The sequence below is a fragment of the Nyctereutes procyonoides genome, unplaced genomic scaffold, assembly GCF_905146905.1.
Source record: "Nyctereutes procyonoides isolate TBG_1078 unplaced genomic scaffold, NYPRO_anot_genome, whole genome shotgun sequence".
Taxonomy (NCBI): domain Eukaryota; kingdom Metazoa; phylum Chordata; class Mammalia; order Carnivora; family Canidae; genus Nyctereutes; species Nyctereutes procyonoides.
Window position 1 is genome coordinate 73,525,143 of NW_026575146.1, and position 27,765 is coordinate 73,552,907.

A 27,765-nucleotide genomic window follows, 5' to 3' on the forward strand; every position below is an offset into this window, starting at 1 on the left:
AAGGGCCAATGGCTGTGGTCGGGGGGCGGGCCCCGCCTCCTGGTGGCCGCAAGATTTCACTGCAGGGGCCCACCGGACTCAGTGACGCTGCGGCCGCCTCCTGCTTAGGGCTCAGCGCTCCCGGGCGGGGGTGCGGTCGTGCAATAGGAAGCCCAGGGCGTTGCAAGCTTCCCCTTGGGCACCAGCTACCTGGCTCCGCGCCCTGCCCTTTGCATTCCCCAGGCACCTCTGGAGCCCCTACCTCTGGCCCCTAGAGCGCCCTTCACGCGTCGGCCATGCCTCTAAGCCGCACTTTGTCCATGTCCTCACTGCCAGGACTGGAGGATTGGGAGGATGAATTCGATCTGGAGAACACAGTGCTCTTCGAGGTGGCCTGGGAGGTGGCCAACAAGGGTGAGCACGCCAGGCGGTGGGTCCCGGACGAGGAGGGCAGTCGGGGATGGGGGCTGGAACTCTTGAGTAATTGGAGGACGGGACTACATGGCAGGACTCTTGGGTTCTGGGCAAGGTGCCTATGACTTCTGTGTCCTTGGGGAGGGGCCGGGGTATGTCTCCTGGACCCTGGCGGGGTGGGGATGAGTCGCCTCACTTGTTAAAATGGAAGGAGTCTGGAAGCCCAGTTGCTGTGTCCTGGGAAAGAGGAAGCTAAAATGAAAGATTCCTAAGTCCTGGAAGGAGGTTTCTGGGAGACCAGAAACTGGGTCCTGAACAGCGAAGGAGATGAAGTGGCTGGGTTTCAGACCTGTGGCCCTGGGGGAAGAGTCTGGGGATAGAACTCTGGGCTTGGGAGAGAGCCAACTGGGAGATAGGATGCATGACTCGTGGGGGCAGAATCTAGGAGCTGGCCACTTGCCAATAAAGATGGGAGGGGCTGCAGACTCTAATTCTTAGATCTTAGGGTGGGAGAGAGTTAGGTTCTGAATGCCTAGGCTCTGAGGGTGTGAGCTATAGGTTTCTAAGAGTAGAGGAGCCTATGGCCTCAGACACATGCGTACTGAAATGAGGGAAGGCTGGGGAAGTCCTAAATTGGTCAGGGGCTGGGCCCTAGAATGGGAGTGGCTGGGGGCCTAGATTTCTGTGTCCCAGGCCCTGAAGGGCCTACTGGTTTTGGAAAACCAGCTGGGACTGGAGGGAGCTAGGGTTTTGCTTTGCTGAGTCTTGGGAGAGAATGGGACTGGGTCTTACACCGTGGCCAGCAGCCCTCAAACTGGGAGCCATGTATCACCAGGGCCCAGGCTCCAGGAGGTAAGGAGGCTGGGAGCCCAGTAGAGTCATGGGAGGAGCAGGGCTCCGCATGTGTATCCTCATATGGGGAGAGGAAACTGAGGGACAGATCAGCAGAGCCCCTGGGGGGCAAGGAATGACAATTCAGCCCTCTCTTGGACAACTGTGGGAATCTGAATAGGCCCATGAAGAGAGATTCTCCCCTATGGTGACCTAGAGACTGACTGAGAATTTAAACCCAGCTCGTGAGCTGGGAACTCGGGAACCTGGGTCCTGCTAATCTTTGTCAGCTTCTGTCATCCTTGGGACCCCAGCCCCTAATTGCCTCAGACCCAGGAGCCCAGGTTCCTACCACTCTCCTGTCTCAGACTCAGAAGTTTAGTCTGAGCCCCATTCTCCCTTAAACCAGTATGGCCCTGGAACTCTGATCCCATCCTCCCTCTGACTCAGAAGTGTGGGCTTCCAGTCCCCTCCTCCCTCTAAACCAGAGATCCAGGGCCCCAGCACCTCCCATGTGCTCCCATGCACTCCCCTGCACACATACCCCCAACCCTTGTCCCAGGTCCCAGACCTGTGGACCTCGGCTGGGACCTGCCCTCACACACTTGGGCCCACAGTGGGTGGCATCTACACCGTGCTGCAGACGAAGGCGAAGGTGACAGGGGATGAGTGGGGCGACAACTACTACCTGGTTGGACCGTACACAGAGCAGGGTGTGAGGACCCAGGTGGAACTGCTCGAGCCCCCAACCCCAGCTCTGAAGAGGACACTGGACTCCATGAACAGCAAAGGCTGCAAGGTAGGAATGACCAGGCCAAGGGTCGGGAGGTGGGTGCCCAGAGTTAGGGTGGGAGCAGCAGATAGAGAAGGGATGGGGAAGAGGGAGCGGGGGGTGGGGAATGGGGCAGGGAGGATAGCCCCAGAGGGAGAGAGAGGCATGGATCAAAACAGACACTCAGACAGATGCAGGACCCCATGAAATGGGTGGGTGAACCCCAAGCTGTAAGAAATTGGCAAGTGGATAAACAGACAGACAGACTGCAGGTCCAAGATATACTGAGAAATAGTTCCTAGATGCCAAGGTTGTCAGACCCACAGGGAGAAAAAGAGCTAGACAGAAAGACAGCCAGATGGGATCGAGGGGAGGTGGGCTTGGGGTGAGGCAGGAGTACCAGAGTAGGGGCTCTGGAGCCTGAAGTTCAAAGTCACCTTCTCCACTCTCTGCCTGTGTGACCTTGGCTAATAAACATGCGAATAGCATATTTCTATGGGTTTTGGGGGGAATCTAACAGTTAATAAAGTCTTCAGTGCAGTTCCTAGCTTCATTTGGTACTGTATAAGCTATTGTGATCATGGCCATCATCATCATCATCACTATAAGCAGCCGAGCTTGCAGTGAGGTGGACAGGCTGACAAAGGAAGAGAGACGGATGGAGAGAGATTGAGTGTCCCAAGAGGTGGTGATAGCTCCAGGGGCTAGAGCAATAGGGAGAGAGCTAATCGAAATAAAGAAGAAAAGCAGCCCCATATTTCAGGGAGAAGGACCTAGGAGGGAAAGGAACATAGAGTACTAATGAAGAGAAGAGAGGTAGGCAAGCAGACCACAAGGCAGAGATTTAGAGGAGCAGAGCCAGGAATTAAAGATAGGAGGGGAGATCTTGTCCCAAGGCCCTGGATGATGACGGAAGGATGAGCACAGAGAGCTGGCTGCTATGCAGAGAGAAGATCAAGATGTCCCAGGCCTCAAGTACAGACAGGTCGGGGTCTAGGAGGGAGAAGTACAGTAGTTCCTACATTCATTCACAGCCTCTGACTTGGGGTGGGGTCTGGAGCCCAGTCAGACCCAACCCTGTCCCTAAGGAACTGTAGGACAGCCCAGCCCTCCCCCATGGCAGCTGCTCCCCACGTGCTGGGGGCCTAAGAATAGCCCCCCCCCCCAGCAAAAGGGCAGACAACAGCTGGGAGGGGGAGGGGAGGGGCATGAGAGGCTCCTCCAGCTGGGAAAAGCCAGGTCAGGGAGGCATACGACTGCTAGCTGCGTGCACAGGGACAGTGGCAGTAGGCCCAGAACTTTGGGCCTCATCTCATCTCAGGAGGAAAGCAGCCGACTGGAGGAATGGGGCAGAGGCAGAAAGAAATGTGACAGTGAGGTTTAGAAACATGGCAGTGGATAGAAAAATGCAGCCCCTGGGGGAGGAAAGAGGGCAGCTGGTGTTAAAAAGGTGGCTGCAGGGATGCCTGGGTAGCTCAGCGTTTAGCACCTGCCTTTGGCCCAGGGTGTGATCCTGGAGTCCCAGGATTAAGTCCCGGGATGGAGTCCCACATCGGGCTCCCTGCATGGAGCCTGCTTCTCCCTCTGCCTGTGTCTCTGCCTCTCTCTCTCTCTCTCTCTCTCTCTCTCTCATGAATAAATAAATAAAATCTTAAAAAAAAAAGTGGCTGCAGGGTACAAAATGGGGCAGAGCCAGGAGGCAGAAGGTGACAGATTTATGGTGAAAGAGTCAGAAGCAAGGCAGCAGGTGGAAGAAATAAGGCAGTGAGAACAGTAAAAGAAACATCCAGTGAGAAGAATTAGCAGCAGAAGGAAAAGATAACAGGGAAAAGGCAACACGGAGGTTGGCAAGAGAGAAGTGGCAGCAAACACAGAAACAAGGCAGCAGGCTGGAGACATAAGTATGGAAAAACCAGGCAGTGGGGGCCCAGGGACAGGACATGTGAAAAATATGGTTATAGGTAGAGAAAGGAGGCAGTGAGTAGGAGCAGGGTAGTGGTGATAGAAACTAAGCAAGGGATCAATATAACAGATGCAAAAAGATTGTAGTGCGAATAACTAACAGCCATAGAGAAATAAGGCGGCGGGTGAGAATTTAGCAGCAGATACAGAAACAGGGTGGAAGAACTGAGGCCCTAAGCCCAGGCAGCTGAGCCCAGAGTGGTGTGGCCAAAGCCCTGAGCCTTCTCATGCCCCCCCTCCCACCAGGTGTACTTCGGTCGCTGGCTGATCGAGGGGGGCCCCCTGGTGGTGCTCCTGGATGTGGGGGCCTCAGCCTGGGCCCTGGAGCGCTGGAAGGGGGAGCTCTGGGACACCTGCAACATCGGGGTGCCCTGGTACGACCGTGAGGCCAACGATGCTGTCCTTTTTGGCTTCCTCACCACCTGGTTCCTGGGTGAGGTAGGCCCCATTGCTGGTCCCCATGTCGTTCCTTCCGACTCTGACCCAAAACTGCAATGGCTATCAGCCCCTGGTCAGGGGGTGGCTGGGTGGGGGCCAGAGGTGACTGGCTTCTCCCAGGGCATTCTGGGAGTGGTAGGTCTTTTTCCAAGCATTAGCTCTGAACTTTGGGAAAACGGACATCCAGGGGCCCAGACCCCCCTTTTTTTTCCTCAGAGACTCAAACTCCCAAACCCAGCTTCATTCACTCTAATCTTCCAAGTATAGGATTTTGGAGGCATTAGCTATTTGGAGGCACTGGCCTGGCTGGAGGGTTTGTACCAGGGAATTCTGGGAGTTGTAGTTCTTTAATCTGATAGTGGCTGGGCCCTGGATGTTTGGTGATCTCCAGCCTACATGAAAACCAGGAATCCTGATTCTGACCCCCTTTTAGCTTTTAAAAGGCTCAAAAACTTCCTTCTTATGCCCCAGGGAAAACAGTTTAGGAACTGACTACACCTAGATCATTCTGGGAGTTGTAGTCCTTCACCCAGTGTGGGGTACAGTTCGGCTTTTGATTGAGATAGTCTCCAGGAGTTACATTCAGGACCTGGGGAAGCTTTCCAATTCAGCACTGTTGGGACTTAGAAGGTTGGCCAACATCCCTCTCCTGCTACTCCCATCGGCTTTAGGGATGGGGTCAGCGGGTCTGGCTGTCTCAAGGATTTATAGTTCCTTATTCTAGGGGGATTGCAGTGGGCTAACACCCACTCTGTGCAGGAGTGGTGATAGCTCTCCCCTGCTTCCTTGTCCACCTTGGGGATTGTCGTTTGCCTGCATGACACATAATGGAGACACAGCGGCCCTATTCCTGTTGCCCCATAGTTCCTGGCCCAGAACGAGGAGAAGCCACATGTGGTTGCACACTTCCATGAGTGGTTGGCAGGCATTGGACTCTGCTTGTGCCGGGCCCGGCGGCTTCCTGTGGCTACAATCTTCACCACCCACGCCACACTCCTGGGACGATACCTGTGTGCGGGTGCCGTAGACTTCTACAACAACCTGGAGAATGTGAGCTGGGAATGTGATGGATGGGGCTCTGAGTGTTTCAGGACAGCCCAAAGCTGTCCAGGATGCCCAGGGGGTCAAGCTTCTTCTCCCATGACCCAGGAGTCCAAATCTTCAGCCCTCTCCTTCCTAAAGACGCAGGAGTTCAACATCCAGCCACAACTACCCCCAGAACCCCAGAATCTAGACCTCTAGTCTTCTCCCCAGTTCTTCTACCCTGACTGCCCCTCCCTTCCTACCCAGTTCAATGTGGACAAGGAAGCAGGTGAGAGGCAAATCTATCACCGTTACTGCATGGAGCGGGCAGCAGCCCACTGCGCTCACGTCTTTACTACTGTGTCCCAGATCACCGCCATTGAGGCCCAGCACCTACTCAAGAGGAAACCAGGTAGGGAATAGGCAGAAGTCCCTAGACATGAATGAAGTCATCTGTGCTAAGGCCTATACCAGCTTTTTTTTTTTAGCTATAGAGAGCAAAGAACTATACCTCCCAGAAGACCCTAAGTTGGTGACCTGAATATGAAGCTGCCAGTCTATATGCCCTAGAGACTAATGGGAGATGTCATTTCTTTGATGTTAATTTCAAAATGGTAAAGTTATTTTATTGGCTAATGTAGACATTGATCTCCTGAAAGGGAATGGAGTTTCACTGGGTTTTGATTGTGAGAAGAGCGATGTTGGAACAAGTTATTCTTTCCAGGTTATGGTACCCATTCTCAGTGGGTGTATTGTGAGAACTACAATTCCCAGAAGGCCTTTGGCTGGTCAGCTCCTTATACTCCTGGAGCAGGTGGAGGTTTTAATTTTTCATTGACATGTTTTAATTTCTGTGAGGCTAGGAAAGGCAGGGGCCCTAAAAAAAGGCTTGAAGGTTGAGGGTATATTCTAGGAGAAGCAGGATGGGGATGTTTAAATCATTCCCAGTGCAGGGTGGTAGAAGGGCAAGAAAATAACTACAACTCCCAGAGGCCCCAAGGTGGATCATTTCCCTGTGGTCAGCCATTTGCAGGGGCTGCTGGGATTTGTAGTCATGCTTGTGAACATAAGCAAGCAACTTTGGGCAAGAAGGCATCTGAGTGGCAGGGCAACCAGGTCACCAAGGAAGCTCCCAGAGGAGCTACTAAAACAGAAATTGTGAAAAGAAAGGAGTCTTTCCTTTATTTATTCATTCAGCCACAATGATCTGAATGAATAAATGAAGACTTGAAACATGGATCTTCTCCTCCAATCCTAGATATCGTGACCCCCAATGGGCTGAATGTGAAGAAGTTCTCCGCCATGCATGAGTTCCAGAACCTCCATGCTCAGAGCAAGGCTCGAATCCAGGAGTTTGTGCGGGGCCATTTTTATGGGTACGTAGACCAAATGCCTAGGTCTTGAGAAGAGAAGGGGGTTGGGAGCCCACGTCCCGAGTGTGAGAGACAGGACAGGTGGGGTAGCTCAGCCTCTTGAATTTCTGAGCTCCCGAACAATGGCTGAGTATTGAGGGATCGATCCCCAGCTAAGGAGAGAAGAACTACAATTCCCAGGAGTCCTCCACGATGCCTCTACTCTAAGCAGTTCTTTGCCCCCTTCAGCTGCTGGGATTTGTAGTTTCAAGGCCAGGGCTACAGGGTCCTCACCTTGGCTTCCCCCTGCCTTGTGCCTTTTCTAGACACCTGGACTTCAACTTGGACAAGACCCTGTATTTCTTTATCGCTGGCCGCTACGAGTTCTCTAACAAGGGGGCTGATGTCTTCCTAGAGGCCTTGGCCCGGCTCAATTATCTGCTCAGAGTAAGGCCTGGGCTGTCGGGAAGGACACAAAAAGAGGACAAAGGAATTGGGACATAAATTGGGGTGGGGGGGTGCGAGTAGGGAAATCCATGTATGAAGGGGCAGACCAGAGTCGCTGTGAGAATGGTAACTTTAATTCTCCTTGACAGGAAGGGACATGGCAGGATCACAGTGGTCTTTTTTTTTTTTTTTTTTAAGAATTTTTTTATTTATTCATGAGAGACACACAGAGAGAGGCAGGGACATAGGCAGAGGGAGAAGCAGGCTCCCTGTGGGGAGCCTGATGCGGGGACTTGGGACTCAAACCCTGATCATGCCTTGAGCCAAAGGCAGATACTCAACCACTGAGCCACCCAGGCGCCCCACAGTGGTCCTGATGGATAGAAAAGGGTAGGTGGCCTCAGCCTTCTCCCAGGTGATCCTGACCATCCCCCTCCCCCTGCCTCTTCCTCTGCCCAGGTGAATGGCAGCGAGCAGACGGTGGTTGCCTTCTTCATCATGCCAGCCCGGACCAACAATTTCAACGTGGAAACCCTCAAGGGCCAAGCTGTGCGCAAGCAGCTTTGGTCAGCAGCCCCTAGCCCAGGAGCCCTGCCATTCCCACTCCCAGCTGTGTTCTTTGGGAGGCTCGGTTTTGTTCTCTGGAACATGAGCAACTTGGCCCAACAGATTCCTAGTGAAGTCACCTGCTTAAGAGGCCCCCAGTTCAGGGGCAGGAAGGAATTGCCAGCAGGACAAGTGTGACTGCACAACCAGGACTCTGACATTAACCTGGCGAGGTCCCACTTGTGCCACTGCCCCCTCCTAGCTTTGTGACTTTAAGCAAATAATTCTGCCTCTCCAAGCCTCAGCTCCCTCAAATGCAAAACTCAATCATCAGCCATCAGATATTCCTTGAGCACCTACCATGTACCAGACTTTGCTCCAGGCCCTGGGGACAAGGCTGTGAATGAGAAAGATAAAATTCCTGCCCTCCAAGCTCACATTCTAGAAAGTTCTATAGAAAATGTTCTGGGGTGCCTGGTTGGCTAAGGCAGTAGAGCATGTGACTCTTGATCTCAGGGTTGTAAGTTCAAGCCCCATGTTGAGTGTAGAGATTACTTAAAAATAAAATCTTTCAGGGAAAAAGGGAGGTGGAGGAGTAAAAAAAAAAAAAAAAAAAAGGAAGTGGAATATGAGACAGGATGTGGAGTTGTCAGGACAGGCCACAATGAGAAAATGCCATTGGGTAGAGACCAATAGAAGAAAAGAGAGTGAGCCCTCCCTATGTATCTGGGGAATAGGACTTCAGGCAGAAGAACAGCAAGTGCAAAGGCCCTGAGGTGTGTTTAAGAAACCACAGGGGACCAGTGGGGCTAGAGCAGTGTGCTATAGGGAGATGGGGTAGAGAATGAGGCCAGAGCTATGAGAGGATTATGAGCAGAGGAATGTCAATGAGCCTATAGGATGTCACTAATTGCTAGCTTTACTTGTGTACTTCATTTCCTCTCAGAACATAATTTTTCCTTTTTACAAAATGGGGCTTAGCACTGCCACTGCCAGGACTAGTGCAAGCCCTAAAAATAGCTGACATTTCTGGAAGGCTTGCCATGGGCCAGGCACTGTGTACTTTTTTTGTCATGACTTCATCAAGTTTTCACTGCAAACCTATGAGGTTGATTCTATTTTTATCCCTCTCCTATGGATGAGTCACTGAAGGCAGAGAGGGAAGGCCACCTGTTCCTGGCCACACAGCTGATGCCAGGCACAAGGGATTCGAGCCTTCCAGGGTCTGTTTCCCAGGTCCCCATCCTCCAGCCCAGAATCCCCAGGGCCTGTGCTCAGACCTCGGTTTTCCAACTGCCCCAGAAACCTAACAATATATGGCAGCCGGTGTGTATGTGATGTTGTGGCCCTGTTCCTTCTAGGGATACAGCCAACACAGTGAAAGAGAAGTTCGGAAGGAAGCTTTACGAATCCTTGCTGGTGTGAGTGTCCCACCCCCAGCCCTGCATCCTCCTAGGCCCTAACTCCTCTCATCACCCATTTCCAGATGCATACCTTGCTCACCTTGCAGGGGGAGCCTCCCGGACATGAACAAGATGCTGGACAAGGAGGACTTCACTATGATGAAGAGAGCCATCTTTGCCACGCAGGTATGGTCTGGACCCCTGAACAGAGAGCTGGAAATGCCCCACAGCCCCATAGGCAGCCTGCCATGTCAGCTCTGACCCCAGAGATTGCTGGAAGTTCTACTTTGCAGGCAGCCCTTTTTAGGGAATCAATTCTCAAGTCCACAGAAGGATGTGAGCTGACTGGTAGAACTTCAGGTCCTTGAGGGCAGCCTGTTTTCCCAGGGCTTATTCTGCTATAGGGGCTGCTGGGAGTTGAAATTCCTTCCTTCCTTCCTTCCTTCCTTCCTTCCTTCCTTCCTTCCTTCCTTCCTTCTTTCCTTCCTTCCTCCCTCCCTCCCTCCCTCCTCCCCTCCCCTCCCCTCCTTCCCTCCTTTTCTTCTTTCTTTCTTTCTTTCTTTCTTTCTTTCTTTCTTTCTTTCTTTCCTTTCTTTCTTTTTCTCTCCTCCCCTCCCCTCCCCTCCCCTCCTCTCCTCTCCTCTTTTTTCTGAGTTCCAATTTCATTGAGTCCCTGCAGTCAATGGACAAAAGGTAAAAGGGAACTTCAGGAAGCCAAACCAGCCACAAAATAACTACAAGTTCCAGCGGTCTCTGGGTCTTGCTGTATGCAAACTAGCTGCATACTCATTAGAGCCAGAAGGGCAGCTAAAACACTTGCCATTACCTGAAGAACATTGAAAACTCTCAGCAGCCACACTGCTTTTCTTATCCCACTGGCTGTGTCTTAGTCCCCAAACATTCCTGGGAATTGTAGCTTCTTTAGATTCCTGAGATTAATGCAGTTAGGTGGATGGGAAACCTTAGAGGTACACGTCAGTAACAGAATGAGAACTACAACTCCCAGCAGCCCCTGCTCCACAGATTCTTCCCCAGCCCCAGAGGCTTCTGGGAAGTATAGTTCTTTCCTTCTCTGGTGTCCAGAATCTTTGGTACCTGTGGTCAGGGTTGATAAACACTCCCTGGGGAATGGAAACCAAAGCACAAATAAGATAAGCCGAAGCATAAATAAGATGTGATGCGCTTTTGGCCAAACTACAATTTCCAATAGTCCTTAAGGCTGCTGGGAGTTGTAGTTTCTTGCAGCCCCCAGATGCTGACTGAAGGAAAGTAGAACTTTTTCGTGAGATGGAAGAGGTACAAGTAATTATCTATCCCAGCACCCTGTGGGAGTTCCTAGCTCTGGCCTACTTCACTGATTCTTGGGAATTCTGGTTCCTTTGGGCCTCGGTTGGGAGTGGAGGTGAAGGGAATTACAGGATGGAGAGTAAAGGTGATTTGGAGAGAAAACAAGCGAAGATTTTCATAAGAAAACTACAACTAAGGGGCACCTGGGTGGCTCAGTTGGTTGAGCATCCAGCTCTTGATTTTGGCTCAGGTATGATCTCAGGGTCAGAGGATTGAGCCCCACGTTGGGCCCTGTCCTGGTCATGGAGCCTGCTTGAGATGCTCTCTCTCTCTCAACAAAGCCAAAACAAAAAAAGCCCCTGCAACTTCCAGCAGCTCCTGAAGCTTGCTACCATATTGGCAAAGTCTCTGCCTCATTGAGTTAGGGTAGTTTTAGTGCCTTTGGGTTTCTTTGATGACAGAGCCAAGAGTACAAAATGGAATAGTTCTAACTCCCATAGTCTGAGAGGCAGGCTTTGCCTCAAAGACAGCTGGGAATTGTAGTTTCCCAGCTCATGGCAGTTAAAGGGAAAAGTGGACCTTTACAGATAGAGCCAAGTAGACAATCACAACTCCTCATCTCTTGGGCTTCTTGTTCCTACAACCTGGTGGGAATTGTGGTCTCCCCAGGGTCAGCATGGCTCATGGGGAACTAGAGAGCCCTGTGCCATTTCTCTGATCCTCATCCTACATGTGGCCCCTACAGCGACAATCTTTCCCCCCTGTGTGCACCCACAACATGCTGGATGACTCCTCGGACCCTATCCTGACCACCATCCGCCGAATTGGGCTCTTCAATAGTAGTGCTGACAGGGTCAAGGTGAGGGCAATGGTCAAGGTGGGTTAAGCATGATGGGGTGGAGGGGCACCCGGATGGCTCGGTGGATGAACATCTGCCTTTGGCTCAGGTTGTGATCCTGGGGTCCTGGGATTAAGTTCCACATCAGACTCCCCATGGGGAGGCTGCTTCTCCTTTTGCCTGTGTCTCTGCCTCTCTCTCTGTGTCTCTCATGAATAAATAAATAAAATCTTAAAAAAAAAAAAAAGGCATGATGGGGTGGGGTGGGATACAGAGAGCCTGGGCCTCTCATCCCCCCCTTTCCCGTAGTTTATCAAAGGATTGCTGTGTTTTAGAAAGGACCTTAGCTCTTCAAGCAGACAGACTTAGATTCAAATCTTTTTCCTACCACTGACTTATGTGACTTTAGACAAGTTTTTCATCTTCTCTGGACCACTCTGGGGTCCCAGGGAGTAGTTAAATAAGCTGCTTGGGCTGAGCTCTTCTTTTTCACTGCTAGGTTATTTTCCATCCAGAGTTTCTCTCCTCCACGAGCCCCCTACTCCCCGTGGATTATGAAGAATTTGTCCGTGGCTGCCACCTTGGGGTCTTTCCCTCCTACTATGAACCTTGGGGCTACACGCCAGGTGAGTGCAGCATGCTGGTGGGCTTCTGGTCAGATCAGGCATGATCCATCAAGGCATTGCCTGTTCTGTGCCCCAAGCTCTCCGTGGCAAAACAAGGACAATGGCAACAGTCTGTTTTGCTACGGGATGTGTTTTTGTGACGCAGTAAGTAGTTTACGAAGCATAATTAGAGGGCTGATATCACAGTCACAGGTCATGTGGCATTCCCCACAGTTTGCTGATGTTTGGCCCCTGAGATAACAGCAGCTGAATGTGGGGCACCTGGGTGGCTCAGTGGTTGAGTGTCTGCCTTTGGCTCAGGTTGTGATCCCAGGGTCCAGGGATCAAGTCTCGCATTGGGCTCCCCACAGGCACCTGCCTCTCTGTCTGTGTCTCTCATGAATAAATAAATACGATTTTTTTAAAGATTTTATTTATTTATTCATGAGAGACACACAGAGAGAGGCAGAGACATAGGCAGAGAGAGAAGCAGGCTCCATGCAGGGAGCCTGATGCAGGACTCAGTCCCAGGATTCCAGGATCATGTCCTGAGCCAAAGGCAGACACTCAATCGCTGAGCCACCCAGGTGTCCCAATAAAACTTTTTAAAAATTTAAGAAATAAAAATAAATAAACTGCTTGAAGCATTTCTCAGGCTTGTTTAGGGTGTTAAAGGAGGCAGTAATAAGAGCCCCTCTCTCTGACCTCCTGTCAAAATAGACTGAAGCTGGGGCACCCAGGTGGCTCAGTCAGTTAAATGACTGACCTTTGGCTTCAGCCCAGGCCCTGATCTCGGGGTCATGAGACTGAGCCCCACATCAGGCTATGTGCCTGGCACAGAGTCTGCTTAGGACTCTGTCTCCCTCTGCCCCTCCCCTCTTCTCTCTCTCTCTCTCTCTCAAATAAACAAATAAATCTTAAAAAAAAAATAGACTGAAGCTATGATTAACCATTACACTATGTCTGGCACAAGAAAGTATCCTACCGGAGCGCCTGGGTGGGTCAGTCCGTTAAGCATCTGCCTTCAGCTCAGGTCATGATCCCAGAGTCCTGGGATTGAGCCCCACCAGGGCTCCCTGCTTAGCAGGGAATCTGCTTCCTGTTTGTGCTCTCTGTCAAATAAATAAATAAAATCTTAGGACGCCTGGGTGGCTCAGTGGTTAGGCTCAGTGGTTAGTTCGCCTCAGGTTGTGATCCCAGGATCTGGGATCGAGTCCAGCATGGGGCTCCCTGCGAGGAGCCTGCTTCTCCGTCTGCCTGTGTCTCTGCCTCTCTCTCTCTGTGTTTCTCATGAATAAATAAATAAAATCTTAAAAAAAGATTTATTTACTTATTATTCATGAGAGACAGACTGAGAGAGAGAGGCAGAGACACAGGCCGACGGAGAAGCAGGCTACAGGCAGAGGGAGAAGCAGGCTCCATGCAGGGAGCCCGATGCAGGACTCGATCCCGGGACTCCAGGATCACGCCCTGGGCGGAAGGCAGGCGCCAAACCGCCGAGCCACCCAGGGATTCCCCCAAGTAAATAAATCTGAAAAAAATAAAAGAAAATCTTAAAAAAAAAAAAAGGAAGAAAATAACTTACAGGCTGTGAGGATTAAGTAAATGGTAGACATTGGCACAGAGTATGAACTTAATAATTGAGCATCCTATCGCCTAACTCTAGACTCTACGTCATCACGTCATCCTGAAGCCTGGAAACAAGTGAATTCCCCCTATTTTTTTTTGTGGATTCCCTGTTCTAAGCCTCTTAGCTTTCGAGAAACAGAGACTATGATAGTCTAAGGAACGGTCTGATTTTGTGGGCTCAGTGATTGTGCAAGGTGTCAGTAGAGGGCGCTGTTAGGGCTTGCGTTTGAGTCTCAAAGAATCCGAAAGCTAAGTGGACCTTCCTTCTGCCGCCTTCCTGCAGCTGAGTGCACGGTTATGGGCATCCCCAGTATCTCCACCAACCTCTCTGGCTTCGGCTGCTTCATGGAGGAACACATTGCAGACCCCTCCGCTTACGGTCAGCTCCCAGACAGAGCCGAGACTCTTGGATCCTGGGGCGGAAAGGGTGGGCTCCTGGGTCCCTGGGAAGGAGGGGTCCTGGCGCCCCACAGTCCCTGGGAGAATGGTTTCCTTAGTCTGATTTCTGAGCCCCCGTCCTGGCCCCCACAGGCATCTACATCCTGGACCGGCGGTTCCGCAGTCTGGATGATTCCTGCTCCCAGCTCACCTCCTTCCTCTACAGCTTCTGCCAGCAGAGCCGGCGGCAGCGCATCATCCAGCGAAACCGCACCGAGCGCCTCTCAGACCTTCTGGACTGGAAATACCTAGGCCGGGTATAACTCCCTTCCACGTCCTCCTCTGGTGAAACGGCCGCTTCCGGCTCTGGGTCTCTGATTGCTCTGCCTCCAAGGCTCGCGCAGGAGGCAGTGTCCTTCCACCTGTACCAGTTGTTCTCCCTTTAAGAAATCAAGCAGCTTTTGCAGGTAGACCACATTGGTGGAGGTTACCGTACTTGCTTCAGTGTGTGGCCGAAGGGGTAACCGACTTAAGAATTCTGGCCCCCTGTTAATGAGGTGTGGCTCAGAGACGTCCAGAGAGACGGTTAATTGGCATAGGGGCCAACTGGAAGGTGCTGGAGTGTGACTAGGGCCCGCCCCCTTCCACCTCTGCCGGGGGCGGGGCCTGGCTCCCGTCCCCTGACGTCTCCTCCCTTCCTTTTCCCCAAGTACTATATGTCTGCACGCCACATGGCGCTGGCCAAGGCCTTTCCAGAACACTTCACCTATGAGCCCCACGAGGCTGACGCGGTGAGTGGACCCATATCTCTCTGATGGGCCTGGAGCTACAGGGCTGGGGTGGGGGCGCGTCCCTCTTGGAGTGGGAGGGCCCCCGACGGTGGGGGGAACCGTAGAGGTCTCTGCTCACTCTGCGGTTTGTGCCCACACCCCCGAACGCAGACTCAGGGCTACCGCTACCCACGGCCGGCCTCGGTGCCACCATCGCCCTCGCTGTCGCGCCACTCAAGTCCGCACCAGAGTGAGGACGAGGAGGAGCCGCGGGACGGGCCGCTGGATGTAGATGGGGAGCGCTACGACGAGGACGAGGAGGCAGCCAAGGACCGGCGCAACATCCGCGCCCCGGAGTGGCCGCGCCGCGCCTCCTGTACCTCTTCCACCGGCGGGAGCAAGCGCAGCTCGGTGGACACGGCGCCCTCCAGCTCGCTCAGCACTCCCAGTGAGCCCCTCAGCCCTGCCAGCTCCCTGGGCGAGGAGCGCAACTGAGTCCCGGGCCCCTCACTCCCGACCCATCCTGCCTCTCCTCCAGAGGGTGGATGCAGGATGGCGCTGTTCCTAAACCCCACTCCGGATCTCGAGCCCTCCTGGGGGGGCCACAGCCCCACCCCCTCCGCCATACACTCCAGCCCCTCTGGCCCCGCTCTTGGAACCCCCAACACTCCAGAATCCACAACGCCGTGCCTTTCCTGGGTTCCAGAATGCATACTGTGCCCTGGAGTCCTCCGGGCCTGGCTTAAGTGCCAGGGGCCAGGAATCTGCCATTATTACCCTGCTAAGGTGCCAGAGGTTTTAGGAAACCTGCTCTGTTGCCTTCCAGGCAGGGGCTCCTAGGATCCTTTGTGGCTTGCTAAGTTTGCAGCACACAGAATATGTCATGCTCAGGCCTGGCCTGGGGGTTACAAGCTCTGGAAACCATGTGGTGTCCCTACAATTGGGACAATCAAGTCCAAAGCTGGGGCACTGTCAGGGACTTAGCTGAATGCAGAGGTCCTCCATTTCAACTCCAGACCAGGTCGCTCGTGTGTTTAGTCTGATCTGGTGCTTCCTGGGGTGTCTGTCTCTGCCTGGAGGGTCTTTCCACACCCCTACTCTCCTCTCTCTGTGCTTTGGCCAATGGGGTGATGGTGGTGGTGCAGAACCACTTGGCTTCTCATTCCTATTAGAGAACATCCCGTCTTGGTCTAGATACCTTTCTGACCTTTTCTAAACCAGACCCTACTCCTCCTTCTCTGAGTCTGAGCTCATCATATCTTGAGATTCCTGTTGTCTCTAGAGTATTTTCTCACTGGGGACAGAACTAGCTATCTTCCTCTGCCACAACCCCCAACCCCTAGGCCCACCATGAAACCACTGGGTTCTAAGTCCTGGTTGCTGACTCTAGAACCTTATCACTGTGCTGCTTCCTGGTCCTTTGCCCCTGGTCTAGAACTGAACCCACTAGGTTCTAGAACTTTCATATTTACCTCAAGGCTCTTCTGTCCTTAAGCTGTGCCCTGCCCCCAGCTTTGGTGAAAGGGAGGGGCCCTTCATGTGTGCTGTGCTGTGTCTGATGCACTTGGTTTGCAGTTGGGAGAGGGAGGGCAGAATGGGTGTGATTGTTGTGTCCAGAGATGAAAAAAAATACATCTATATTTAAGAATCTTGGGTTTGGTCCACTGTGAGGACTTGCTGGGCCTCACTCCTGGCCCCTCCCTCTTTACTCCTCTATTCTTCCCCCTGCTGACCTGAGTCCCTGATACCTGGTCTCATTCTGCTGTGTTGGAGAGACTTGGGTTGCTGTTCTAGAGTTCTAGTTTTATCTCAAGGGAAAACACCTTGGTTTAGTTGAGACTTGCAAGTGGCAAAAATTTGGCTCAAGCTCTTTGGCAGAAAGGGGCTGTGTCACCAAAAAAAAAAAAGAAAAAGGAAAAAATAATCCACAGATAGCCAAGAAGCACTGTGACCACATGAAGCTTGTAGCTACCCAATTGAGCAGCACAAATAAGATATTTTCGTCATTGCAAAAAATTCTATTGGACAGCACTAGCTTAAAACATGTTTCAAGGACACTGGCCTCTGGACTTTAGCCCTACTGTCCCGAGTGGCTCTGTTTTCCGGGAAGAAAAATGTTTTCAGTTCTAGTCTTCACTAAAGTCCATCTCCAAGCCAATTATGTTGCAGGGGAGTAGAAACTGCATTTCCATGTTTGACCATCTTTCCCATTAACTGGTGGTGGTGGACAAAAAGCCCCCCTCCCCGGCCAGAATCCGGAGTGGCCACCAAAATGTGGGGACAACAGCAGGTGCTGAGTACACAAAAGAACACGTATCCAGGAGCCACTTCCTCCCTAAATTCTACCAACAAGAGGGGGCAAGGGATCAGAGCTGTTTTGTAGCTTGGACCCAACAGATGCCTGCTAACCCTTCTTCAATTCCCACTTGGATGGAGGATTGAGTCCCTGTTTCACATCTTGTTTCTGTATTGTGTGCCCCAAACCCCCTAGCTCAGCACCTCTTGAGCATCATGTGATCCTGCTGCTTGACATTACTCAGAACCCGCTTCTGGTTAGTTTATTTCTAACAGTGCCTGCTTCCAGCTACCAATCCTAGGTCTTACTAGATTCTCCTCGAGAGTCTGGGTTCTACTCTGTAGGAGGAACAGTTAACCTACTCCATACCCTCTGCCCCCCCCCCCCAAAAGATTAGGCCTTCTAGAACAACAAAGATGCGAGGCGGGGCCAACACCTGTCTCCCTGCCAAGGCAGTCCAGCTATAAGCTTTGTGAAAATAGATAGATCTCATTTTCCACACCATACATACAAGCACAACACAAACATGCCCCAAAACCACCAGCTGCTGCAAAAAGCTTTATTGTCTCCATTTGGTCCACGTTTTGGGAAAGGGCTCCAGAATGGTTAAAAAGCTGCCTAGTGGCTGCATGGGAAAAGGTTCAGGCACAAGCCCTGGCACCGGGGGGTTGCCAGAGGAGCCCCTCAAAGGCTGCTGGTCTGCAGAGGCTCCTAGTCGTGCTTGAGAGTGAGCCTTTCGAAAAGATACTCGCCCAGCCCAGCCTGGGGGGTGGCCAGCCTGCGGAGGTTAGTCAGGTGGTCGCCCATCTTCTTGATGAGTTTTACCTCCTCATCTAGGAAGTGGTTCTCCAGGAAGTCACAGAGCTGGGTGATGAAAGAGAAGAAAATATTGCCACTTTCCCACTAACAGTGTGACAGACGGGAAAACGAGGCTACAAGGGAAACCTGCCCGATTAAATTCGGATGAAGGGGGTACTTACATGGGGATCCGCGCGGGCAGAACCCAGGGCATGCAGATCCAGAAGGGCCTGGTTCAGGCTCTTCTCCAGAAGCAGGGCGGCCTCCATGGCGTCCAGGGTCTTCCCCCACTCATCTTGGGACGGTTTCTGTACAGATGACAGAGTGCTCAGGACTAGCTACACAGCCCGCAAAGGCGCCTAAGAGCTTGCAGCGATCACCCCTAGTCTCCTACAACCACCCGGCCCGGGAGACTGCGCTGCAGTGTGGACAGCTACGTCTTGTTGGAAAAGCGCGCGCCTCCATTTTGCGCCGCACAAAAGCGAACACAATGACCCAGAAGCCCACGTGGGGCCTGAGCCACTGCAGGCAAGGCGCTTCGCGCGCACGGCCTACCGGGACATGTAGTCCGGTGCCCGCACACTGTTTACCTGCACGTCCTGGAAGAGGGCGCGGCCGCCGCGCTGGTTTTGCATCTTCAAGAAACGCTCGGCGCCCTCGCGCTTCTCCTCAGCCAACTCGCGGAAGAAGTGGCCCACACCCTCCAGAGCCACATCGTCACGGTCGAAATAGAAGCCCTGTGGGAAGACAGGCGCGAAAAAACGGTTAGCGGGAAGAAAGGCCGGCCAGGCGCCGGACTCCACCCTCCGACTACCCAACAAGACAAAGGCGGCCAGCGCACGCGCAGACGGCCGGAGGTGCGCGCTAGTGGGGGAACTTAGGCTGGGGGCGTCCTGGGGACCCTCACCAGAGAGAGGTAGGTGTAGGAGGCCCGCAGGTGCATGTTGACCAGGCGGTTGACGGCGGCCTCCACCTCGGTAGAATAATTCTGACGAATCTGGGAGCTCATGGTTGATCCTGGACAAGGAATTAAATTCAAACTTGGGTGTTCGCTGCCGGTGGCAGAAGATGGCCAGGAAGATGGCTCCGAAGGTTGCGACTGGAAAAAAGGTTGGAGGGTGGCCGTTGGCTGGTAGAAGGGGCGTCCCTGGGTCTGTTCCGTCCAAACACTGTTGAAGCAAGAGACAGATCCGCAGGACCGCCGAAAGCACCGCGAGAGGCTATGGCCGGGGCGGCTTCTTTTATAGCGCGCGGGCCCTCGGAGGTGGGGCGTTCAGGGAGGGCGATCGGCCAATCTGCGGTGTCGGGAGGCGGGACTTAGAGCCTGCTATTGACCAATCCGAGCTGACAGGCGTCCCCGACCCCCGCCCAGAAGTGGGGGGGAAGTCACGCGCCAGTAGCGCGAGGCTGTTGTGAAATGGGGAAGTGGGGGTGGGGAGGGGGTTACGGGGTTCAAGGGTCCTGGGGCTGATTCTGGGAAGTCAGGGGATTGTGAGATCTCTCTGGTAGGTGGAAGGTTGATGGGTACACTGGGAGTCCTGGAAAATTATGACTGGAGATTTGGGGGTGTTTCAGGAAAATAGGTTGCATTCTGGGGTTGTCTCTTAGAATATGGACCTTTGTGGCACCCTGGAGGTTTCTCAGAGGTGCGGAGACCTCCAGATGACTGGGGTTTGCTCTGGAAGATAAGGGGTCCCCGGATCATTAAGAAGTTTGGAAGGCGGTGTGGTGAGATATTTCTGGAATCTTGGGGATCTCTGATAGATGGGTTGAAAGGGGGACATGGAGCCCTGGGGTTCACTCAAAGATTGGGAACTAATGTAGCACTAGAGCTCACAATGGAAGTCCTTATCTTCTGGAATCTTGCTCTGGGAGAGGGGTGGTGGTGTGTGTGTCTTTAGGCTCAGGAAGTGATCTTCAAAATTAAACGGACAGTTTTAGAGCCTTGGGTCCTCCCATGCTCCCTCTCCCCACTGGGGGACAAGGATGTTTCTGGAAGCCTAGTAGGGGCTTTTCTAACAGGTAGGATGTCTTTGGAGCCTTTGAAAGATTGGGCCACTTGGAATACCTTGGGGCTATTTCAAGGGTCTGTTGTTTTTCTGGAAGCTTACATGCATAAGGGTAAAATGACCCTCAAGTTTTAGCGGTCCCTCTGAGGCCACATTTCCTGGAGACTATTTTGAGGGCAGCCAGAGACTTGGAATTCTCTTTGGCTCTGAAACAGTCTTTCTGAAGTTGTCCCTGTCTTGCCTGACACCTGCTTCTTTCTTGAAGGTCACAAAGAGCAGCCCTGGGTCGTGGGGAAACAAGGAGGGTCTGGGGACTTGTGCATGGGATGAGTCCGTAACCAATGTGCATTTTTACAGTATGTCAGTTCTAGGCTAGTGTCTGGGAAGTAGAGCTGGCTCAAAGCAGACCTCTGCCCTCAAGGAGGTCTCCAGGCTAGAGGGAAAGGAGACCAAGACAGGATCGACCCTATATTCAGTGCCCTATTGGAGGTAGCCAGTGGGTTGGACAGGGGAGCTGGAGCTGAGGCCTGCTTTGCAGAGGCCCCCCCACTCTAAACAGCCCAGGCTGGGGGGTATCCCCTGACTACAGGAATGCTAGATCAGGCTGGTATCTGGGGTTCTCAAGGGGTGCCTGGGCCAGTGGCCGGAGAGCAGATGTGCTGAGTCATGCTGAACTCAGCAGGAAGGGTCTCAGGCAGAGGTGGGGGTGGGGCCCCTGACTGACCTCATGTCCGCAGGCAGACTGCTGGGACCCTGAGATCTAGGCCTGGCTGGGAACCACGTCTGGCCCCCTCCCCCAAGATGTGGAGGTGAGTGTGCTCTGTCTCCGAGTCTTACACTCTTTTTAGTTCCCTTGATGTTTTCCCTGGCTTCTGCCTGTGGTCATACTGTCCCCCCGCTCTCTAGGGGGGTAACTCAGTCTCCCCTCATTGCTATTTTAGCTGCCACCTCTCCCCTGACTTGGTGTCTCTGGGGAAAGCCTATGGGGGAGGGGCAACTGCCCCAGGCATACAGTCACAATGGGGCCTGAGTTACTCATTCACCAAATTTCAAACCTCAGCCCAAAGACCTTTGGCCTCCAGCAGGGCCCACCTGCAGAGAGGTGGTTTTGGGAGTGCTGCAGGTGGAGGGAGAGAAGTGGGGAGACAAAGATGATCTGAAGAAGGACTGAGATCTTGGAGGCAGGGGAGATCATGGGATGGGGGAGAAGACAAGAGACCCAGAGAGGCAGAGGACAGAAGGACCCAGAGGGAAGGTACAACAGACCCTATGGCCAAGTGATCTCAATCTCCAATTTCCTCTTCTGTGTCCAATCTATTAGGTGGCTTTCCAGCATCTTCACTAGGGCCTACTCTCCTCCAGGGCCCACCCAGCTACTGGGCCAACCCCTTCCCCTGAAGCCAGTGTCCAGCCCTGTCCCCTCCTCTGGGACCACACAGCACAGGCTCAGGGCTTGTCCTCTCCCCTGGACTGCTAGGTTCCAGCCATATGGCCTACAGTAGCTAACCCACAGGGCTCTAGTGCCTTCTCAGGGTCCACAAGGTCCTCCCAAGGCCCCCTCCCTCTTTTCCCCCCTCCCATTCTCCAACTCAGTAAGTGTGCAATTTCCTCTGGTCCCATATGGTGGAAGCTTCCAAGGTCTAGTTCTCCAGGGCCTGCTGCCCTGTTCTCTTTTCTTAAAGCCCCAGGGCTACACTGCCTGGCTTGGTCTTGCCCAGCACTACCTCCAACACAACCCTGTAGGCTTCCAAACAAGCGGTCTTCAGCTCCTTCGGGACTGCAGGCTCCTAGAAGGCAGAGTATAGCCCTAACTCATCACCAACCCAGAGGGCACCAGGCACCTTTGAAAAAGATTTTTCAGCACATAAAGCCTGGTCTCCTGTGACAGCCAGGGAGTGGGGCTCAGTGATTCAGACTCTTTAAGTGTGGCCTGAAAGAGGTTTATTGCCCCCCCCCTCGACCACTCCTCCCGTGCCCCCCCCAATAATTACAAAAGTAAGAAAAATGCCCATGACCCCCAATCCCCACCCCTCCCAGAAAAATGCCATAATTTATGCAGAAAAGACACAGTCCAAGGCAGCCGGTGGCCTCAGCCCATCTTTTTCCAGATGGTGAGTGACGCAGTAAGCACTCCAGCCACAAAGATGGTCACTGTCTGCCACGTGGGTGTCCCAAAGTAGGAGAGGAGGCCGTCCTGTGGATAGGGACATCAGTTACTTCAGCAGCTGGGCCAAGGGGCAGCCCCTGGGCCAGTACATAAGGAATCAGAGAGGAAGAGGGGCCTCGGAGAAGTCAAAGGGCATGAGTGGAGGCAAGAGCCTAAGATTAATGGATACCAAAGACCTGGGGTCAAAGGGTTGTCAAAAAAACTTAAGGGATTCCAGAGGAAGTAGAAGCATCAGGAAAGGCAGAAGGTACTAGTTAGTCCAGGGGTCACCGAGAGGTCAGAGGTCACCAGGAGGTCAGGGGTCACCCAGAGGTCAATGGATCCCAAACACATCAGAAATTGATTAGACACATGAAGAAATGCATTATAGACCCCCAACTGATGATCCAGAATCAGAGAAGGCAAAACTGTGATGGCCTCAGACCCAGGGACCTCAGAGGAGTTGGGGGGAGGGGGTTACAGGCCTCACCCAACCACCCTGGTCCTGGATCCAGCCCAGCAGCCGCTCTCGAAGGAAGTCCAGTGTCCAGCCCATGATGGTCCTGATCAGCTCGGGCACCTTGGTACACAGGGCCTACAGAGAGCAGGGTTGGCCTTAAGGACTGAGCGCCTGGGGACAATGGCGCCAAGCCTCCTTTCTCAACTCTGCCTCCCCTCCTGCGCCACTGCAGTCTTTTTCCACTCTTGAGTCAGAATGAGCTTCATAAATTCTAAACTGGATCTTGTTACTGTCAACTGCCCTGCTCACACACCTTCCATGGCTCTCCACGTGGTAAATACCAAAAAGCATGTCTCAGCCCATAAGGCCCTGTATGAAGTCTCTGCTTGACTGCATTCCAATTTTCTACTTCTCTTCTGTGTCTCCTTTACCTTCTTCCTTATCTTCGTTCCCACCAACTCTTCCCTGCCTCAGGACCTTTGTACGTGCTGATTCTTCTACCTAAACAGGCTGCAACCAAGCAAATTTTTACTCCTCCCTCAGAGCTCTCATATTAGATCTAATATCACTTCTCTGAAAAGGGGCTTTTCTGATCTTCATACTAGGTAGGACCAGACATAGCTCCATGTCCATGACTCTCCAACTCCCTGAACTTCCTTCCCTTTCCCACCCTATATTTAACTGGCTGCTTCCTCCCTGTTGTCCCCAGCCCCCACCATCACTCTGACCACTGTCCCCCTCACCTCCAACCTTCAAGCCCCATCAGCTCAATGTAGCAAACACATTAAGAAATCTCCCTGCCTCCACAGTCATCATTCACCAAGACTACTATAAGTGCACCCCTCCCAGGTTCCCAATCGTTGCCCTATAATTGTTATTTCCTACCCACAATGGCCAGAAAAAATTGTTGGGCTTCTGCTCCTCCGATATTTTAAAGCTGAAAGAATTTCATAGTAAACAACCATATGCCTGCCGCCCAGATTGTACGATTAACATTTCACTCGCTCAAACAATCTTTTAAATTTGTAAATCAGGTCACCTCACTCTCCTGTTTAAAACCAGCCAGTCACTCCCATCTCATTCATGGCAAAGTTAACATCTTTAACATCACTTGTGGTGGGGAAGGGGGCCCTCCCAAGACCCCTTGCAATCTTCCCCCAACACATCAGCCTTGATCCTGCCTCAAGTACTTTGCAGTTGTTCTGTGGCCACTGCCAGATGCCCCTCCCCCTAATCTTCACAGATCACTACAACTTTGGCTTTAAATGTCCCTTGATCTTAAAAGTCATTCCTGGCCACTTGGCACAATTACATCATCCTAGTTTACTTCTCTCAGTACCCATCAGACAATGTGAGCAATATGAGAGCAAGGACCTAGCCTGCTTTGTTTGGTGCCGCATCCTGGGTGTCAAGTACAGGTTGTGCACATAGTAGGCCCAATCCATGTATGCTGCATGAATAAGTGAAGGAGCAAACAACCAGCCCATGGCTCTCTCCATTCCCTTTGGTGAGTGGGCTGCCACAGGGGTTGACCTCACAACTCCCAGGTCCTCAGAAGTCTGACTGGAGCATCCCTGGGCTCACTGCCCTGCAGCCGCCCACCTTGAGCACCAGTTTGCTGGCAAAGTAGAAGAGGGCAACAACCCGGCCCCAGTTGAAGTTGCCATCAGAAAACATCTCAGCTGCCACTCGGAAGAAGACCTCGCGGGGAGAGTCTGTGTCCACAGCTGCGATCATCCTGCAGGAAAGAGGAAAGACAGTGCTGTAGAGGGAAGATCAAGCAGTGTGGAGACTCTGGCATCCACCTTGTACCAAAGACAAGGAAACTGAGGCCCAAGCCAGGCTGACATGAAAAAGAAGGGACCAACATGGGGGAAAGGGACAAGATGAACATTTAGGAAAGTGGAGAAAATGAGTCCCTAAGGGAAGGTTTCAATATTCTGAAAGACAGAAGGGCTGAGTCCAGGGTGCTGAGTAGAGGTGATGGGGACCTGGACTATTGGGTCTGCGGGAATAGGAGGGTGTGGGTCTGAACTCCAGGCTCCTAGGGGAAAAGGGGCCTGAGAGTCAGAACTCCAGGGTTCTAAGGGAGAAGGGGACCAATGGCTGGACTCCTGGGGCCCCGGGGGGCCACACCTCTGCAACTCCATGTTACTGTCCAGTTCATCTCCGATGCGCTTGAGACACTCGCTCAGCTTCTTGGTGGATGCATCCTGGGGCACCTGCTCCAAGGGCAGCTCAGGTGTCTCTCCCCCCATTCGCCCTGCTCGATCTTGGATGAAACTAGAGTGGGAATGGAGTGGGAGGGGTGCAGAATCAGAATGGGGCATCACTCCTAAAATCCACTCAGCAATAATCACACCTCAAACTCACCCCTGAAGCAAAAGGGCCCCTGTCTTCATGATCTGCTCAGAGCTGGTGGGCCCTAGAGGAGAAAGGAGGGAAGAGGTGCCTGGACTCTTGGGTCCTAGGGGACCCAGTGAACTAGGGTGGCTCATGATCTCAGAGGGAGGACAACACTAGAGGGTCCTGTATTTCTGGGTTCCTAGTAGATACAGAGGCTAGGGGCCTGGACCATGAGTCCCTGATGGAGAAAAAGGCAGGGAGCCTAGGCCTGTATCCTACGTTCTTCCGGCGGAGGAGGCTGAGGGAACGCTTCATGCATCCCAGACCCCTGGCCTGAGGGGGCAGAGGAGAGACCCGCCCCTCCCACCAGGAAGTGGTGCCGGCGACAAGCCCGGGCCTGCCCCGGGGGCTTGGACTCTGGGGTCTCCAGGTTCTCGGGGGTCCGAGGACACCAGGCAAAAAGGAATCGGGGCACGGAGGCCAGAGAGCCAGGAACCCCCGGGGAGGGAGGGGGCTGGAAGCTGGCAGCGCCCGATCCGGGAGTTTCTGCCCGGGAGTGCTTGGAGATCGCACGGCCCCAGAACGGCAGGAGCGATCGTGGGGCCGGCCGGCGAGGGGGCTCGCCCTCCTCCCGCCCGTCTGCCTCCCGCCTCACCCCCGCCTCTGGGTTGCTCCCCGGACCCGTCCATCACCGCCGCTCCCGCCGCCGCCTCTCGCCGGGTCCGCCCGGGCGGCCGCAGCACGCCCCTCGTCACGTGACCGCCCCGCTGAGCGTGCGTCCTCTCACGTGATCGCCCCGCAAAATGGTGGCTGCGCGCTGTCGCCCCGCAGAGCCGTCCGGTCACGTGACCGCACCTGCCTCACCTGCCTGGGGAAGCCTTGGCCCCTATCACTTGACTGTCCAAGCCGCCCTTCCTAGTAGGAACCGGGTAGTGGCGCCGTTCTACCGGCCACTAGTTGGATGGCGGCTGTGACTTTCATTCGTTTGTGCAGTATTTTCGGAAGTTTCTGGTGGGCTTTGAGCCCTCCCCAGGGCAAAAGGAACATCGAAGGCCAAAAATATCGTTTACTGAGGCAGGACGTTTCAGATGATGAAAGTCTGTGAGTTGTTTTTGTGAAAATAAAGGGAACATGAAGTTCAAAAAGTGGCAAAACTAATCTGTGGTGATAGATTGGCAGGGTATGAGCAAGGAGGGGCCCCAAGACAGGCACCCTGGGTGCATGAAACGATCCGTGTCTTCATCTAGGTGATGATTACTTGGGTATGCACATGTGGAAAAACTCATGCAGCTATACATGTGAAATGTGCCCTTTACTGCATGGAAATTATCTCTTTTTAGAAAGAAAAGAGGGGGACGCCGGGGTGGCTCAGTGGTTGAGCGTAGGCCTTTGGCTCAGGTCGTAATCCCTGGGTCCTAGGATCAGGTCCCACATCCGGCTCCTTACAGGGAGTTGGCTTCACCCTCTGCCTATCTCTCTACCTCTCTGTGTGTCTCTCATGAATAAATTAAATCTTAAAGAAAAAAAAAAAGGAAAAGAGGAAGAAAAAACTCAGATTATAAAATAGGCGGGGGTTAGATAAGGAAGGGTGGGGCCATATAAGAGATGGGATCAATGTCCCAAGCGTGGCTGGGAGCCATAGCAATAGAAGATCATAGGAGTCCTCGTAAATCAGTCTAATGCCACCAGGAACGTAGACTGACAAAGTCAAGTTTATTGACTCATTGTGATGATGGAGATCACATGAGAAAACATGGAGCATTTTGAAAAGGAAAAGGTAGAGTTATTAAAGGATTTCCAGAAAGGGAAGAATTTATGTGACAACTAAATGAGAGACTGAAAGCAAAGCAGAGTCAACATCAGGTGCAGACTGTGAAGAGGAACAGGGGGTCTGGTATCCTTGGCAACTACTAGATAATCTAGATGTAGAGTTTTGGGTCCAGAAACCCTTTATGTGAATCTCTGCACCTAGATTGGAAATTGAGGCTGCTACTCTGTTTCCAATGACTACAGGCAAGAGTGGGATGTTTCATTTTTACTGATAGAATTTCCAACACTTCACGATTTTAGGGAACAAAGTTTCTCTGTGAGTAAGAAAGCATATCCTTAGGGGAAAGAGTGTTTCCTATTAACTTTGAAGCTAGCTTTGTCTGTGTCTATTATTCCAGCCCGATGAATTAGCCCTCCCTTTGTCTTAATTACAGAGAAGAGAAGAAAGGGCTTTTAATGCCGCTATGGACCTCTAAACAGTACAGCCCTTCAGTAGCGGGGGGGGGGGGGGGGGTGCGCGGGGGAACACACGACACGGCGGACTTCTTAGAGTTCCGAAGTCAGAACAGTTTGTAATAACAAAGATGCCACGATGAAAGTGTGAAGTCCGCCTCCAAGATGGTTCCTGGTGATTTTAGTCCCCAGGTGTTCATGCTCCTGTGTAGTCCCCTCCCACAGTGAATAGGGCTGACTAATGTGATCAATAGGATTTTGTGGAGGGGCACCTGGGTGGCTCAGTGGTTGAGTATCTGCGTTTGGCTCAGGTGGTGATCCCGGGGTCATGGGATTAAGTCCTGCATCCAGCTCCCCATGGGGGGCCTGCTTCTCCCTCTCCCTCTGCCTATGTCTCAGCCTCTTCTCTGCATCTCTCATGAATACACAAAGAAAATCTTTGTTTAAAAAATAGGATACTGTGGAAATGACAGAGTGTGACTTCCAAAATTAAGTCCTAAGAGTTACTGCAGCTTCTGTCTTGCTCTCTCTTGGGTAAATTTGCTTTTTTTAAAAATTTTTATTTATTTATAATAGTCACACAGAGAGAGAGAGAGAGGCAGAGACATAGGCAGAGGGAAAAGCGGGCTCCATGCACCGGGAGGTAAATTTGCTTTAGCAGGAGCCAGGCACCATGCTGTAAGGACACTCAAGCAGTCATCTTCCATAGAAACACATGTGGTGAAGAACCAAGTCCTTCAGCCTTGTGAATAAACCTTTGTAAACATGACCTCCAGCTCTAGGGAAGCCTTCAGATGACAGCACCCTCTTCCA

General features: G+C 52.6%; 3 protein-coding genes across 5 annotated transcripts; 1 reads left to right on the forward strand and 2 right to left on the reverse strand.

Moving 5' to 3' along the window:
* Positions 1-54: 54 nt before the first annotated feature.
* GYS1 (glycogen synthase 1) lies at positions 55-16,322 on the forward strand. Its single transcript, XM_055309743.1, has 16 exons — positions 55-393; positions 1,842-2,023; positions 4,205-4,396; positions 5,261-5,446; positions 5,687-5,831; positions 6,678-6,795; positions 7,098-7,218; positions 7,678-7,784; positions 9,126-9,185; positions 9,275-9,353; positions 11,200-11,313; positions 11,792-11,918; positions 13,810-13,905; positions 14,058-14,221; positions 14,615-14,695; positions 14,846-16,322. The coding sequence occupies exons 1-16, from the start codon at positions 276-278 to the stop codon at positions 15,167-15,169; spliced, it is 2,214 nt and encodes a 737-aa protein (XP_055165718.1). The 5' UTR covers positions 55-275; the 3' UTR covers positions 15,170-16,322.
* Positions 16,323-17,508: 1,186 nt separating this feature from the next.
* FTL (ferritin light chain) lies at positions 17,509-18,996 on the reverse strand. Its single transcript, XM_055309745.1, has 4 exons — positions 18,676-18,996; positions 18,359-18,505; positions 17,951-18,076; positions 17,509-17,834 (listed from the first exon to the last, which is right to left on the reverse strand). Exons 1-4 carry the CDS (start codon positions 18,775-18,777, stop codon positions 17,682-17,684), a joined length of 528 nt encoding a protein of 175 aa, XP_055165720.1. The 5' UTR covers positions 18,778-18,996; the 3' UTR covers positions 17,509-17,681.
* Positions 18,997-21,781: 2,785 nt separating this feature from the next.
* On the reverse strand, positions 21,782-25,831 carry BAX (BCL2 associated X, apoptosis regulator). Of its 3 annotated transcripts, XM_055312020.1 has the most exons (6): positions 25,385-25,831; positions 24,757-24,808; positions 24,520-24,666; positions 23,986-24,121; positions 22,414-22,518; positions 21,782-21,971 (listed from the first exon to the last, which is right to left on the reverse strand). In XM_055312020.1, exons 1-6 carry the CDS (start codon positions 25,416-25,418, stop codon positions 21,867-21,869), a joined length of 579 nt encoding a protein of 192 aa, XP_055167995.1. In that variant the 5' UTR covers positions 25,419-25,831; the 3' UTR covers positions 21,782-21,866. The 3 variants fall into 3 exon arrangements, with proteins under 3 accessions (XP_055167995.1, XP_055167996.1, XP_055167994.1); XM_055312021.1 differs by lacking the exon at positions 24,757-24,808 and having other exon boundaries at positions 21,784-21,971; positions 25,385-25,405; XM_055312019.1 differs by lacking the exon at positions 25,385-25,831 and having other exon boundaries at positions 21,784-21,971; positions 24,757-25,352.
* Positions 25,832-27,765: the final 1,934 nt, after the last annotated feature.